The 15,198-nt window shown below is 46.6% G+C and overlaps 1 protein-coding gene across 1 annotated transcript in view; it reads left to right on the forward strand.

Annotated features, from left to right (window-relative positions):
• Positions 1-15,198, forward strand: part of rtbdn (retbindin) — a 44,034-nt gene that overhangs the window by 12,632 nt on the left and 16,204 nt on the right. The window contains exon 3 of the mRNA XM_067973030.1: positions 14,975-15,059. Within this exon, the coding sequence (XP_067829131.1) occupies positions 14,975-15,059 (85 nt within the window). The remainder of the gene's footprint in view (positions 1-14,974; positions 15,060-15,198) is intronic.

Genomic DNA, 15,198 nt, shown 5'->3' on the forward strand with positions numbered 1-15,198 from the left:
TGGGTGGGTAAAGAAAGAACTTTCATTTATATAGCGCCTTCCCCAACCTCAGGATATCCCAAAGTGCTTTACATACAATAAAGTCCTTTAGAAGTGTAGGCACTGTTGTAATGTAGGAAACGCAACAGCCAATTTGCACACAGCCAGGTCCCACAAAACAGCAATGAAATAAATGATCAGATCATCTGTTTTTTTTAGGTGTTGGTTGAGGGATAAATATTGGCCAGGACACCAGGGAGAACTCCCCCACTCTTCTTCGAATAGTGCCACGGGATCTTTTATGCGCCCTCTTGAGAGGGGAGACGGGGCCTCGGTTTAACGTCTCATCCGAAAGACGGCACCTCCGACAGTGCAGTACACGGGTACGGTAGCATAGTGGTTATGTTACTGGACTAGTAATCCAGAGGCCTGGACTAATAATCCGGAGTCATGAGTTCAAATCCCGCCACGACAGCTGGGGAATTTAAATTCAATTAATTAAATAAAAAATCTGGAATTAAAATACTAGTATCAGTAATGGTGGCCATGAAACTACCGGATAGTCGTAAAAACCCATCTGGTTCACTAATGCTCTTTAGGGAAGGAAACCTGCCGTCCTTACCCGGTCTGGCCTATAGGTGACTCCAGACCCACAGCAATGTGGTTGATTCTTAATTGCCCTCTGAACTGGCCTAGCAAGCCACTCAGTTGTAAAATCTCGCTACGAAAAGTCATAATAAGAATAAAACCAGACAGACCACCCGGCATCGGACCACTGGGCACCGGATACAACAATGGCAAACCAAGCCCAGTCGACCCTGCAAAATCCTTCTCACCTCACTAACTTCTGGGGACTTGTGCCAAAATTGGGAGAGCTGTCCCACAGATTAGTCAAGCAACAGCCTGACATAGCCATACTCACAGAATCATAGATTTCAGCCAATGTCCCAGACTCTTCCATCACCATCCCTGGGTATGTCCTGTCCCACCGGCAGGACAGACCCACCAGAGGTGGCGGTACAGTGATATACAGTCAGGAGGGAGTGGCCCTGGGAGTCCTCAACATTGACTCTGGACCCCATGAAATCTCATGGCATCAGGTCAAACATGGGCAAGGAAACCTCCTGCTGATTACCACCTACCGTCCTCCCTCAGCTGATGAATCAGTCCTCGTCCATGTTGAGCACCACTTGGAGGAAGCACTGAGGGTAGCAAGGGCACAAAATGTACTCTGGGTGGGGGACTTCAATGTCCATCACCAAGAGTGGCTCGGTAGCACCACTACTGACCGAGCTGGCCGAGTCCTGAAGGACATAGCTGCTAGACTGGGCCTGCGGCAGCTGGTGAGCAAATCAACACGAGGGAAAAACTTATTTGACCTCGTCTTCACCAATCCACCTGTCGCAAATGCATCTGTCCATGACAGTATTGGTGGAAGTGACCACTGCACAGTCCTCGTGGAGATGAAGTCCCGTCTTCGCACTGAGGACACCATCCAACGTGTTGTGTGGCACTACCACCGTGCTAAATGGGATAGATTCAGAACAGATCTAGCAGCACAAAACTGGGCATCCATGAGGCACTGTGGGCCATCAGCAGCAGCAGAATTGTATTCCAGCACAATCTGTAACCTCATGGCCCGGCATATTCCTCACTCTACCATAACCAACAAGCCAGGGGATCAACCCTGGTTCAACGAGGAGTGTAGAAGAGCATGCCAGGAGCAGCACCAGGCGTACCTAAAAATGAGGTGCCAACCTGGTGAAGCTACAACTCAGGACTACATGCATGCTAAACAGTGGAAGCAACATGCTATAGACAGAGCTAAGCGATTCCACAACCAATGGATCAGATCAAAGCTCTGCAGTCCTGTCACATCCAGTCGTGAATGGTGGTGGACAATTAAACAATTAACGGGAGGAGCAGGCTCTGCAAACATCCCCATCCTCAATAATGGCGGAGTCCAGCACATGAGTGCAAAAGACAAGGCTGAAGCGTTTGCAACCATCTTCAGCCAGAAGTGCCGAGTGGATGATCCATCTCGGCCTCCTCCCAATATCCCCACCATCACAGAAGCCAGTCTTCAGCCAATTTGATTCACTCCTCGTGATATCAAGAAACGGCTGAGTGCACTGGATACAGCAAAGGCTATGGGCCCCGACAACATCCCAGCTGTAGTGCTATGGGCCCCGACAACATCCCAGCTGTAGTGCTGAAGGATTGTGCTCCAGAACTAGCTGCGCCTCTAGCCAAGCTGTTCCAGTACTGCTACAACACTGGCATCTACCCGACAATGTGGAAAATTGCCCAGGTATGTCCTGTCCACAAAAAGCAGGACAAATCCAATCCGGCCAATTACCGCCCCATCAGTCTACTCTCAATCATCAGCAAAGTGATGGAAGGTGTCGTCGACAGTGCTATCAAGCGGCACTGACTCACCAATAACCTGCTCACTGATGCTCAGTTTGGGTTCCGCCAGGACCATTCGGCTCCAGACCTCATTACAGCCTTGGTCCAAAAATGGACAAAAGAGCTGAATTCCGGAGATGAGGTGAGAATGACTGCCCTTGACATTAAGGCAGCATTTGACCGAGTGTGGCACCAAGGAGCCCTAGTAAAATTGAAGTCAATGGGAATCAGGGGGAAAACTCTCCAGTGGCTGGAGTCATACCTAGCACAAAAGAAGATGGTAGTGGTTGTTGGAGGCCAATCATCTCAGCCCCAGGGCATTGCTGCAGGAGTTCTTCAGGGCAGTGTCCTAGGCCCAACCATCTTCAGCTGCTTCATCAATGACCTTCCCTCCATCATAAGGTCAGAAATGGGGATGTTCGCTGATGATTGCACAGTGTTCAGTTCCATTCGCAACCCCTCAAATAATGAAGCAGTCCGAGCGCACATGCAGCAAGACCTGGACAACATCCAGGCTTGGGCTCATAAGCGGCAAGTAACATTCGCGCCAGATAAGTGCCAGGCAATGACCATCTCCAACAAGAGAGAGTCTAACCACCTCCCCTTGACATTCAACGGCATTACTATCGCCAAATCTCCCACCATCAACATCCTGGGGGTCACCATTGACCAGAAACTTAACTGGACCAGCCATATAAATACTGCGGCTACGAGAGCAGGTCAGAGGCTGGGTATTCTGCGGCGAGTGTCTCACCTCCTGACTCCCCAAAGCCTTTCCACCATCAACAAGGTACAAGTCAGGAGTGTGATGGAATACTCTCCACTTGCTTGGATGAGTGCAGCTCCAACAACACTCAAGGTCGACACCATCCAGGACAAAGCAGCCCGCTTGATTGGCACCCCATCCACCACCCTAAACATTCACTCCCTTCACCACCGGCGCACTGTGGCTGCAGTGTGTACCATCCACAGGGTGCACTGCAGCAACTCGCCAAGGCTTCTTCGACAGCTCCTCCCAAATCCGCGACCTCTACCACCTAGAAGGACAAGAGCAGCAGGCGCATGGGAACAACACCACCTGCACGTTCCCCTCCAAGTCACACACCATCCCGACTTGGAAATATATCGCCGTTCCTTCATCGTCGCTGGGTCAAAATCCTGGAACTCCCTTCCTAACAGCACTGTGGGAGAACCTTCACCACACGGACTGCAGCGGTTCAAGAAGGCGGCTCACCACCACCTTCTCGAGGGCAATTAGGGATGGGCCATAAATGCCGGCCTCGCCAGCGACGCCCACATCCCATGAACGAATGAAAAAAAACCACCCTCGGTGCTGCCCTGGGAGTGTCAGTCTAGATTATGTGCTAAAGTGTTTGCACTGACACGTTTTGCCTGTGAATCCCAATCCTACCCACACTATCTATGGTGGAGGCAGTGGGGATGAGTGAAAAACTGGACGGCAAACACCTGCAAAGGAAATACGGAGAGCATTATTGAGACAGAGCAAGTCCGGAGGTGTGCACTCACGCTCTTGGTTGGAAAGGGAATCTATATTTGCGTGCAAGGACTGCATCGTGCAGGTTTGATATTTAGGAAGCTACGTTGACGTCATTACCACAGAATAATCGCATCACATGAATTACAGAAGGGTATAATCAGAGAATTACTTGGCAGACATGGTGTTAAATAACTGGAATTAAGTGACTATTTATATAAATCTTTTGCTTTCCGATGACCTTGTCTTCTCCTGGAAGAATCGAATGTTGGGGAGTGCGGCCGGTCGCTGAAGTGTTGCAAAAGGTCAAACAGGCTGAGCCCATTAACTTGCGTAAGCTGCTTTCTTTCTCGTTTGGGAGCCACCTGATGAAATCACAGTTAGAAAGAAAAGAACTTGCATTTATATAGTGCCTTTCACGACCTCAGGACGTCCCAAAGCGCTTTGCAGCCAATGAAGTACTTTTTGAAGTGTAGTCATCGACCCCCCTGCCAGTGGAAACAGTTTCTCCCTATCTCTATCAAAACCCTTCATGATTTTGAACACCTCTATTAAATTGATGAGCTCCCGTTACCAACTCCCCAAGTCTTACATGGATCACCTTGATTCTCTCACCTACCCCTCCACATACCTGCAAGTTTTACATCAACTTTACCCTCTCTTTACCTTTCGACGTACCTCCAAATCTCACCTATCCCCTTTAAACTCTCACCTACCCTCCACCATATTTCATGCGCTGATTACTTAATGGTTTAAAAAAACTATTTTGTTGTTAAGCTATGCACTATATGATAGAAAGAATAACAAACCGCTGACAGTGCATTTAAAGCAGCAAAATCAATGGCCATATCATGCTGATGTAGAGGAACCATTCAAGCTTAACGTGCTTAATTTATGACCTCATCAGGACAGTTTGATTGATTGAGTTGGAAATCTGAAATTCTTTGATAGATATGGATTATTTACAGACGACCTGTGTTTAAGGATATTCTTGCTTTCGTCCTTTTCACGTATTTATCTCACTTGCAAGACAAGTGAACTCTTTTTTTTAGAGCTGGGGGTAGAGGATTTGAGTTGCAATAATGCCTAATAAATAAAATAAAAGCTGAGCATGCTGGAAATACTCAGCCAGCCTGCCTGAGTCTCTAGAGAAAAGTCAGCTTAATGTTTCCAGTGAATACTTGTCATCAGAGCTATACGTCTAATCTATTTCTGATCCACTCTGTGTGGTCCTCTTCCTGCTTTTATATTGCGCCTAGCACGACCTCAGGATGTCCCAAACTGCTTTACAGCCAATAAAGTACTTTTGAAGTGTAGTCACTGTCTTAATGTAGGAAACGCAGCAGCCAATTTGCTCACAGCAAGGTCCCACAAACAGCAATGTGATAATGACCAGATAATCTGATTTTCAATGATATTGGTTGAGGGATAAATATTGGCTAGAACACCCCTGCTGTTATTCCAACTAGTGCTATGGGATCTTTTATGTCCACCTGAGAGGGCAGACAAGGCCTCAGTTTAACATCTCATCCAAAAGTAAGCACCTCCCTCAGTACTACACTGTTAGCTTAGATTTTTGTGCTCAAGTCTTGAACCCATACGCCTTCAACTAAGAGGTAAGAATGCTACCTACTGAGCTACAGCTGACACACAGATTAGAAAGAAAGAAACAGAACATGTTGAGGTAAAATGAAAAGTCATGACTCCTGCTAGAATATTAGACCAAGGGGGTTATCTCAGTCACAACCAATCTTCTCCTCACCCAATAGCTACACAAAAGCATTTTCATCAGGAGTCAATGGATAGTATTGAGGAGCAGGAACCAGAGGTGAGGTGAGAGTGACTGCCCTTGACATCAAGGCAGCATTTGACCGAGTGTGGCACCAAGGAGCCCTAGTAAAATTGAAGTCAATGGGAATCAGGGGGAAAACTTTCCAGTGGCTGGAGTCATACCTAGCACAAAGGAAGATGGTAGTGGTTGTTGGAGGCCAATCATCTCAGCCCCAGGACATTGCTGCAGGAGTTCCTCAGGGCAGTGTCCTAGGCCCAACCATCTTCAGCTGCTTCATCAATGACCTTCCCTCCATCATAAGGTCAGAAATGGGGATGTTCGCTGATGATTGCACAGTGTTCAGTTCCATTCACAACCCCTCAAATAATGAAGCAGTCGAAGCCCGCATGCAGCAAGACCTGGACAACATCCAGGCTTGGGCTCATAAGTGGCAAGCAACATTCGCGCCAGACAAGTGCCAGGCAATGACCATCTCCAACAAGAGAATGTCTAACCACCTCCCCTTGACATTCAACGGCATTACCATCGCCGAATCCCCCACCATCAACATCCTGGAGGTCACCATTGACCAGAAACTTAACTGGACCAGCCATATAAATACTGTGGCTACGAGAGCAGGTCAGAGGCTGGGTATTCTGCGGCAAGTGACTCATCTCCTGACTCCCCAAAGCCTTTCTACCATCTACAAGGCACAAGTCAGGAGTGTGATGGAATACTCTCCACTTGCCTGGATGTGTGCAGCTCCAACAACACTGAAGAAGGTCGACACCATCCAGGACAGAGCAGCCCGCTTGATTGGCACCCATCCACCACCCTAAACATTCACTCCGTTCACCACCGGCGCACTGTGGCTGCAGTGTGTACCAACCGCAGCAACTCGCCAAGGCTTCTTCGACAGCTCTTCCCAAACCCGCGACCTCTACCACCTAGAAGGACAAGAGCAGCAGGCACATGGGAACAACAACACCTGCACGTTCCCCTTCAAGTCACACACCATCCCGACTTGGAAATATATCGCTGTTCCTTCATCGTCGTTGGGTCAAAATCCTGGAACTCCCTTCCTAACAGCACCGTGGGAGAACCTTCACCACACGGACTGCAGCGATTCAAGAAGGCGGCTCACCACCACCTTCTCGAGGGCAATTAGGGATGGGCAATAAATGCCGGCCTCGCCAGCGACGCCCACATCCCATGAACAAATAAAAAAAAAACCTTGGCTGATTTCCCAACCTAGAGGTGTTGAGACCAATTGTAAACCCTCACTGCCTTATCTGTGCTCAGCTAACTCACTCTAGACCAGGGGTTGGACCTGAGTCCTTCCTAGATTGCATATAGCATGTATGATAGTGTGGTGGTTATGTTACTAGGTTTATAATGTAGAAGCCTGGACTAATAATCCCGAGAGTTCTGAGTTCTAATCCCACCATGGCAGTTTGACAATTTTAATTCAGTTAAAAATAAAAAAACCGGCACCAGTTTTTTTTTAAAAAAGTGGCCATGAAGTTGGCGGATTGGCGTAAAAACCCAAACGGTTCACTAATGTCTTTTGGGGAAGGAGATTCTTACCCGGTCTGCCCTATACGTGGCTCCAGTCCCACACCAATGTGGTTGGTTTTATCTGCCCTCTAAAGCGGCCTTGCCAGCCACTCAGCTAACACTAGGGATGGTCAAGAAATGGCGGCCGTGCCAGTGATGACCACATCCCAAGAATTAATTTTTTAAATATTTGATTCCACACGGGACTGATCAAGCAAAGACGTGAAAAAAAAAAGTTTTTAAAAGTCAGTAGTTGATTTTACTGTGAAACTACTTGAGAAAAGTGTTGCCGATTTGCAGCGCAAATTTCTCTAGCATGTCCCGCGAGTCATTATGTTTCTGGATTTCTTTTAGTTGACATAATTTGAGCATCTGAGACAAGGTGGGTATGGAGAGGAATGCAGGCATTCTGGTGTTTAAAGGCATTGCTTCGTGCAGCACTAAACTGCACAGACCAGAGAGCGCCAGATTTGATTCTCAGTCCATGCTGAGTTAGCAGGTCTAAGCTGGGGCATACCAGTTGGCTCAAGGTCCCTAGACTGGGGCTGAGGGCTTGGAGCAAGGGGGAAACCAGTCAGGCTTCCTGCTTCTGGTTGTTATCCAGCGATCCCTCCTGGAGAGCGCGAGTATGCTGGGCAAGGATAGGGTTTGCTTCGGCTGTGATGCCCTGACTCCAACGGTCAAGTAGTCTGCTAACAATCAATCTAGAGGAGAGAAGGAGAGAAGCCTGGTAAAACAGGAATGATGCAGAATAACAGCGAGTATTAAATCCTCCAGTCTCAGGAGAATGGGATTTACTGTCATGTAATTCATGCAAACAAGGAAATGCTGTTCTGAGGTTATGTGCTTGAATCCCTTTAAACGGGGATTAGCAGGCGAAAGGTTTAAGCCGAGCGATTAGTGGTGTAGAGATTCAGGGGCCGATCTGAGAAACAAACGCAACAAAAGAAAAATTTCTACCTGCTGCTTGCAAGGTTAAACAGTTTTTGGTGACAAATATTGAAGCCACTGGTAAAATTTCACCGCAATATTTTGTAGGGTTGTCCATCTTCCTGTGTCAGTGATTGTAATCGATGTCATTGTTGGACACCAAGGCCAATAGGTGCATGGGTCATATAAATATGAAAACACCGGACAGGAAATGTCCAGCTGGTCCACCTAGCCTGTCCCATACATTTGTGATGCCTTATGCTTCACTATTAAGACGCTCTCTACCCACTCTCACCTCTATAGTCAAGAAGGTTGTGGGTTCAAGTCCCACTCCAGTGACTTGAAGACAAAATCCAGGCTGACACTCCCAGTGCAGTACTGAGGGAGTGCTGCACTGTCGGAGGTACCGTCTTACACATGAGACATTAAACCGAGGCTCCGTCTGCTCTCTCAAGTGGCGTAAAAGATCCCATGGTAATATTCGATGATCAGGGGAGCTCTCCCAGTATATTGGCCTATATTTATCCCTCAACCAACACCTAAAAAAACAGACGATCTGGTCATTTATCTCATTGTTGTTTGTGGGACCTTGCTGTGCGCAAATTGGCTGCCGCGTTTCCTACATTACAACAGTTCTACACTTCTAAAGGACTACATTGGATGTAAACAGCTTTGGGACATCCTGAGGTCATGAAATGTATATAAATGCAAGTCTTTCTTTGATAAAAAATTGTATTTTGTTGCTTCTTTTCCCCTTTCCTTGGTCCCCACAAACACTGCATGCTCCACTGACAGCAGGATACACTTGGTCCCAGGCTTTGGCAGGACTACGCTATGTCCAGCTGTTATGGTACATATGAAGGCAGCCAGTGCCCTTCCTGCGGTATCTCTGTGCAACGGCGCAGCTTAAGCTGTGAGCTTACTCTGCTGAGAATCGTAGGCATGAACCCAAATCATATCAGTTTGTAGCGTAAGCTGTGTGCAGGCTGACCTTGTCTGGAGGGGAAGCCTACCCAATGAAATGCTTGAGAACTGAATGTAGAGAGGATTTTACAGCCCAATCTGGGAAAATAAAACTCACCGAGGCTGAACTGAGAGAAATCGTCCAAATACCTGGCACCCATTATTGGCTACTGCCAGCAACAGACTGACACACTGACTGCACTCCCTGTAATAGTGAGAGACCCACGACAGCCCACTCCACTGTAACAAAAAAACTTAATGTTATGATAATCTGACCAGAACTTCACCAGATATGGAGACAGTGCCAATCACAATAGGACATCCAATTGCCACATCTACCCTGATAATTCCTGGCGGAACTGACTCATTAGTGAGTGGACTGATCCATACAACAAAACAACAACTTGCATTTCTATAGCGCCTTTTAACATACTAAAATGTCTCAAGGCGCTTCACAGGAGCGTTACCAGACAAAATGTGACACCGAGCCAACATAAAGGCATTTTAGGACAGGTAAAGAGGTAAGTTTTAAGGAGCGAGGAGGGAGAGGTAGAGAAGCTGAGAGGTTTGGGGAGGGAATTCCAGAGCTTAGTGCCTAGGCAGCTGAAGGATCGGCCGCCAATGGTGGGGCGAAGGAAGCTTGGATCTCCAATTTATACTTGTTTGTTGATCTCAGCTGGGTGACAGTTGGTCTGGGCTAAGGAGGGGGAGAAATATCAGCCATGCACCTGATTGTTATCCAGTGATAAACCCCCATTTGCATGTGTGTGACGGGGTCCGGTTCGGTTGCGATGCCCTCCAAGCTTGAATGGCCTGCTAACACTCACCGTCTAGGCTCACACATGAAGTGGCCACAGGCGTACAGTGGCAGAGGATTGCCAGTCCCAGCAGAATAATACCGCAGAGGATTGCCAGTTCCTTCAGGAGAGAAGGGGAAAAAGTTGGAAGGAGGAAAAAATGCACTTGTTACTACTTACCACAGCTGGTGGTCAGAAATTGCACAGGGCAGTGTCACCATGAAAACAATGTATGGACACGTGCTGAGAAAAATTACAAATAAAGAAAAGAACTTTACAAGGAATCCAGTTCAAGATAGCTTTGAAAAGCATAGCTGGATAGTTTGTGCTGCTTAATATGCAGCCAGTGTAAGCTGGCAAAGGAGCAGTGCTAAACTTTTTGTGCCATTGCCACATTTTTAAGGTCAGAGCAGGAGATTTTGGCATCTGTCAGACGAAACACATTTAGATTGGGAGAACTGTTGAGTTTCACTGAGATGTTTGGGGGTTGGGAGTTACTCAGTTCCGTCCAATAGTTGTAACTCTTATCAATCTCAATGAGTTTACAATCGCTGCTCTCAGTGGGGCAGCGTTTAGGAATGGCTACAATTGACCTCAGAGTCACTGCGTTAGGGAGGGATTCAGCCTCATAATCACCCTCCAGTGACCCCCCCCTCCCTTCTCGCTGGAAAGGGCACAATTCTAAAAGGGGTAGAGGAACAGAGGGATCTGGGGGTATATGTGCACAAATCGTTGAAGGTGGCAGGGCAGGTAGAGAAAGCGGTTAAAAAAGCATATGGGATCCTGGGCTTTATAAATAAAGGCATAGAGTACAAAAGCAAGGAAGTCACGATGAACCTTTATAAAACACCGGTTCGGCCACAACTGGAGTATTGTGTCCAGCTGTGGGCACCGCACTTTAGGAAGGATGTGAAGGCTTTTGAGAGGGTGTAGAGGAGATTTACTAGAATGATTCCAGGGATGAGGGACTTAAATTACATGGATAGACTGGAGAAATTGGGATTGTTATCCTTGGAACAGAGAAGGTTGAGAGGAGATTTGATAGAGGTATTCCAAATCATGAAGGGTCTAGACAGAGTAGATAGGGAGAAACTGATCCCATTGGCGGAAGGGTAAAGAACCAGCGGGCATAGATTTAAGGTGATTGGCAAAAGAACCAAAGGTGACGTGAGGAAAAACTTTTTTACACAGCGAATGGTTATGATCTGGAATGCACTGCCCGAGGAGGGTGATGGAGGCAGATTCAATCATGGCCTTCAAAAGGAAATTGGATAAGTACTTGAAATGAAAAAATGTGCAGCGCTACGGGGATAGGACGGGGGAGTGGGACCAGCTGGATTGCTCTTGCATAGAGCCGGCGCAGACTCGATGGACTGAATGGCCTCCTTCCGTGCTGTAACCGTTCTATGATTCTATAAAGTGCATGTCTGTGGGCGATGGAAGAGGATAGTAACTGGGTAGCCTGGGATGCTCCAATATTGAATTGGTGCCAGGTAGGGGTGAAGTTGAGCAGAAGCTGCATGCTCCTTGTTAGGGAGGGAGGCAAAGTACTTGAAAAAGTCTCATCCCTGGGTGCTGTCGGGCACCTCCCGGAGACCAATTACACACCAGGGGCCTTACACAACCACTCAGCCGTGGGTGTATTTTTTTTAATTGAGAAGCCTAGTTTAATTGTAAACATCAATAAACCCGGAAGAAAAATTAAATGACTGTTCACATCGGATTTTATGTTGTTTAGTAATTGCTGTATTAATTGCCCCCATTGCTGTACTGAAAAGCAGTGGGGCCCAGATTTTCCGCCTTTCGAGTTACGTAGGAACAGGAGTAGGCCATTCAGCCCCTCGAGCTTGTTCCGCCATTCAATTAGATCATGGCTGATTTGTATCTTAACTCCATAATCCTTAATACTCTTGCCTAAAATCAAAACAAAAATCTATCAATCTCAGTTTAGAAATTTTCAATTGACCCCCAGCCTCAATAGCTTTTTGGGAAGAGGTCCAGATTTCCACTCCCCTTTGTGTGAAGAGGTGTTTTCTGACATCACCCCATGAACGGCCTGGCTCAAATTTTAAGGTTCTGCCCCCTTACCCTGGACTCCCCCAACAGAGGAAATAGTTTCGCTCTGTCTACCCTATCAAATCCCTTAATCATCTTAAACACCTCAACGAGTTTCGGCCCATTACAATGAACGGAAATCACCGGCTGGGAAGCGAAAGAGGAGAGCCTCAGTCTATCAATTTAATTAACTAGCAAATCCTCTCAGAAAAAACGTTCTTTAAAAATCATATTGGGTTACACACAGGGACTTGACCAGACCTTGGAAGCCTCACTAACCCGAGAAAAGTGTTGGGATCTTCCTTGGCAGCATTTCATTTAAAAACTGTGGAAGTCTAGAAACCTTTTCTCTGGGTGCGCTCGCAAGCGACTCACCGCTCCAAAGAGTTAACCTGATCCCCAGCAACATAAGATGAGACACTTCATTATGTGGATCAGACAATAAAAAAATATTCTGAGATCTGGGCGACTTGTGTTGTCACTGGGCAGAACAACCGAGATTCCTGTTTACCACCCAGGGCACCTCTCTGCCTTGCACGGCCTGTCAAAACAGATTTAATTTACAATTTCGCTAAAGCCCAGTGAAAGCCCCTCTGGGTTAATCAAAGCGGTGCACATGACAGGCTCTCTATGTAGGTCGCTCGGCTATTTTTCTGAAGCCTCTGCAAAAACTGACCTGTCGCATCTTTGACTGGCTGATCTCCATCTCCCTCCTGCATGCAATAACAGAAAAGGGAAGGAGCATTTATTTTTACTGCACCCCCCCTCCCCAAAAAAGTTAAAGGAAAGACAATACAAAAATAGGACTCGAGCAAGGACAATGTATTTGAACGGCGGTGTTGCACCTCTGGGACCTGGGCTTGTGTGCGTCCTGTATACGTGATGAAAGTCTCCTTGTGCCCAAAGGTGGTGAAGTTAATTTTGACTCAGCCAGCTCCCTGCGGACATGAACTCGCTTTGGTACCAAGTTACCGCGTGTAAAGATAAAGGAGAGCAAATGATGGTACCTATGCCGTTATACAAGAGGAATGATAAAGTCAAGACCTCACGTATTTAGGTCTTTGAAAAGTACATAGATGGAGTGTCTAAAAGGCCACTTCCGTAATAAGTAGATAACATGGCAGCCTTCCTCCGTTAGCAAGGCATATTAGGATAACCCAATCTTCGAATGGTTCCGTGCTTCAGTCACTTTATTGCTCAGTTGTTTGCCTGTCCTTTCCTCCAGGGTGTCTCACGTCTTTTTTTTGCCCCCCCCCCCTCCCTCCCACCCCCCCGCTCGTCCCCGTCCAAGTGGCCATTTCTCATATGTGAAGCTAACAGAGCGCGTCGGCAAGCTATTCAACTATGAAGGGCATCGCTGTCAAGCTCACTGCTCTCCTTACCCAATGAGTGCTTTACCAGGAAAGTTAAAAGGACAGTAGTGGCTGATTTCCATCTCCCCCTCCCCACTCACACCCTCCAACCCCAGCTAAGAGCAGCTACCTCAGTACAGATCAGGGAGTCAGCCGTGTGTGAGGAAAATATATCAACACGAGTTGGCAAAATAATATTAAAATCCATCAGAATTCTTTGCAACTGAATTTTTAGAAGGGATCTTGATGCCAAGTGCCTTAAATAGAGCATTAATGTCACACTGGTCCACACGAAGGTCACTCTGATACCAGGGTGAGGTCCACTGTTAGAGCAGAGTACAGCAAGCTTGACTCTGAATCTAACCGTGCTGTTCTTTGATTGGGAGAGCTTAATCCTAACACTGGGTGCAAAAGGTGGAAGCAGAGTGTTCTGTTCTCCACTCTATCACTTCAATAAGGATAATTAAGGATCTAAACCCTCCATAAAACTTAAAGCAATGTGGAGGAGGAAGAGGCATTCTGAAATATTCTCTGCAAAGCTTGGTTATCAAACATTCCGAAGGTTTTTGTTTTTGCACAATTGTGCAACTGGTGGGAGACAGCAGCAAAAAAAAAAATCTGAAGAGGAAGGTGCTGACATTTTATTATTTGAAACCAGACAATACTGTAATTAAAAATAATGTGAGAGAAGACACTGTACTGAAAATGAGAAGACAGCTGGAGCAGTGTTACATGAGTAAAATTCAAGGCAAATTAAGTGTGTGCTTGAAGAGCAGTGTTGTGAGATCTGAGTGGATTATTACTGGAAAAAACTTCCAGGGATCATTAGCGATGTCTTAGGTATCATACGCTGATGTCAGAGAAGACCTGCAGTGGTGAGAGCATTGAGCAAAATGTCAAACCTCAGCTCTAGAGGGTGTAATATCCACCGCTTAAAATCTTAGATATAAGGGAACGAGATGCAGAACTTCCAACCTGAGGGAAGTTTCAAGAGAGTGAGACATGTTACCAAATGTGAGTCAGTGTTCAGAAATGAGGATGTCACCCGACCATCATCCCTGGAAACTATGTTTGAATCCAGCCCAGAGGGGTGGGTTGAAAGTCCCCCTTCTCCGTTGCCAGGATGCGCACTAAGCTTGGGCAGTCTCGACCCAGCTCTTAGTTGGCATGGCGCCATAGTGCAAAAAACCACCCTTCGGTTGGCGCTAGTTGAAAGAAATGATAGCTGGTGTGGGAAATGGAAAAATGTCACGCTGGTGCAAAAGTGAGTGGTCTTATTAGGTTGGACAGGGTGTGAGTTTTACGTCTCACCTATACCCTGGTAGCATACCTCTCAACTGTCCCAATTTAATCAGGATGGCCTGACTTTGTGGGCTAATTTCAGTCCTGCTCCGCTGTTGCTACATCAGAGCAGCGGTCCCAAATGTTTAAATGTGTTCCAAGTTTAAGGTTGCTTGTTCTACAGGCACTAGAGGTAGAAGAGGATAAAGAAAATATAGTATGTACTAAATTAGGAAGGGGCTAAAATCAATTGCAGTGCCTGTATTACTAATTGCCATTGTGACCAATGAATCAATCCTGGGTAATTTTAGTTATTTAAGTCTGAATGATTCTTTGGGAATTTTAAGCTCCTGGAAATGACATGGTCTTTTTGTTTGAATTACAGATGCTTGCTGCAAAGCGGACGCAAAGAAGATTAATATCTCACCAGAGACTAAGTACTGGAACCAATGTGGACTCTTAAGTACAAAGTTAGTACAACATAAAAAAAATTCACTTGAAATTATTTTTCAGTAAATTGCCTGAGGTGAATTCAGTGGGTTTTTCTTTGCGTTAATCAAGGCGAGGATTTCTACTGGGGAATGGAAACCTGAGCTCTAGCTCAGTGGG

This window comes from Heptranchias perlo, chromosome 37 (assembly GCF_035084215.1).
Source record: "Heptranchias perlo isolate sHepPer1 chromosome 37, sHepPer1.hap1, whole genome shotgun sequence".
NCBI classification, from domain to species: Eukaryota; Metazoa; Chordata; class Chondrichthyes; order Hexanchiformes; family Hexanchidae; genus Heptranchias; species Heptranchias perlo.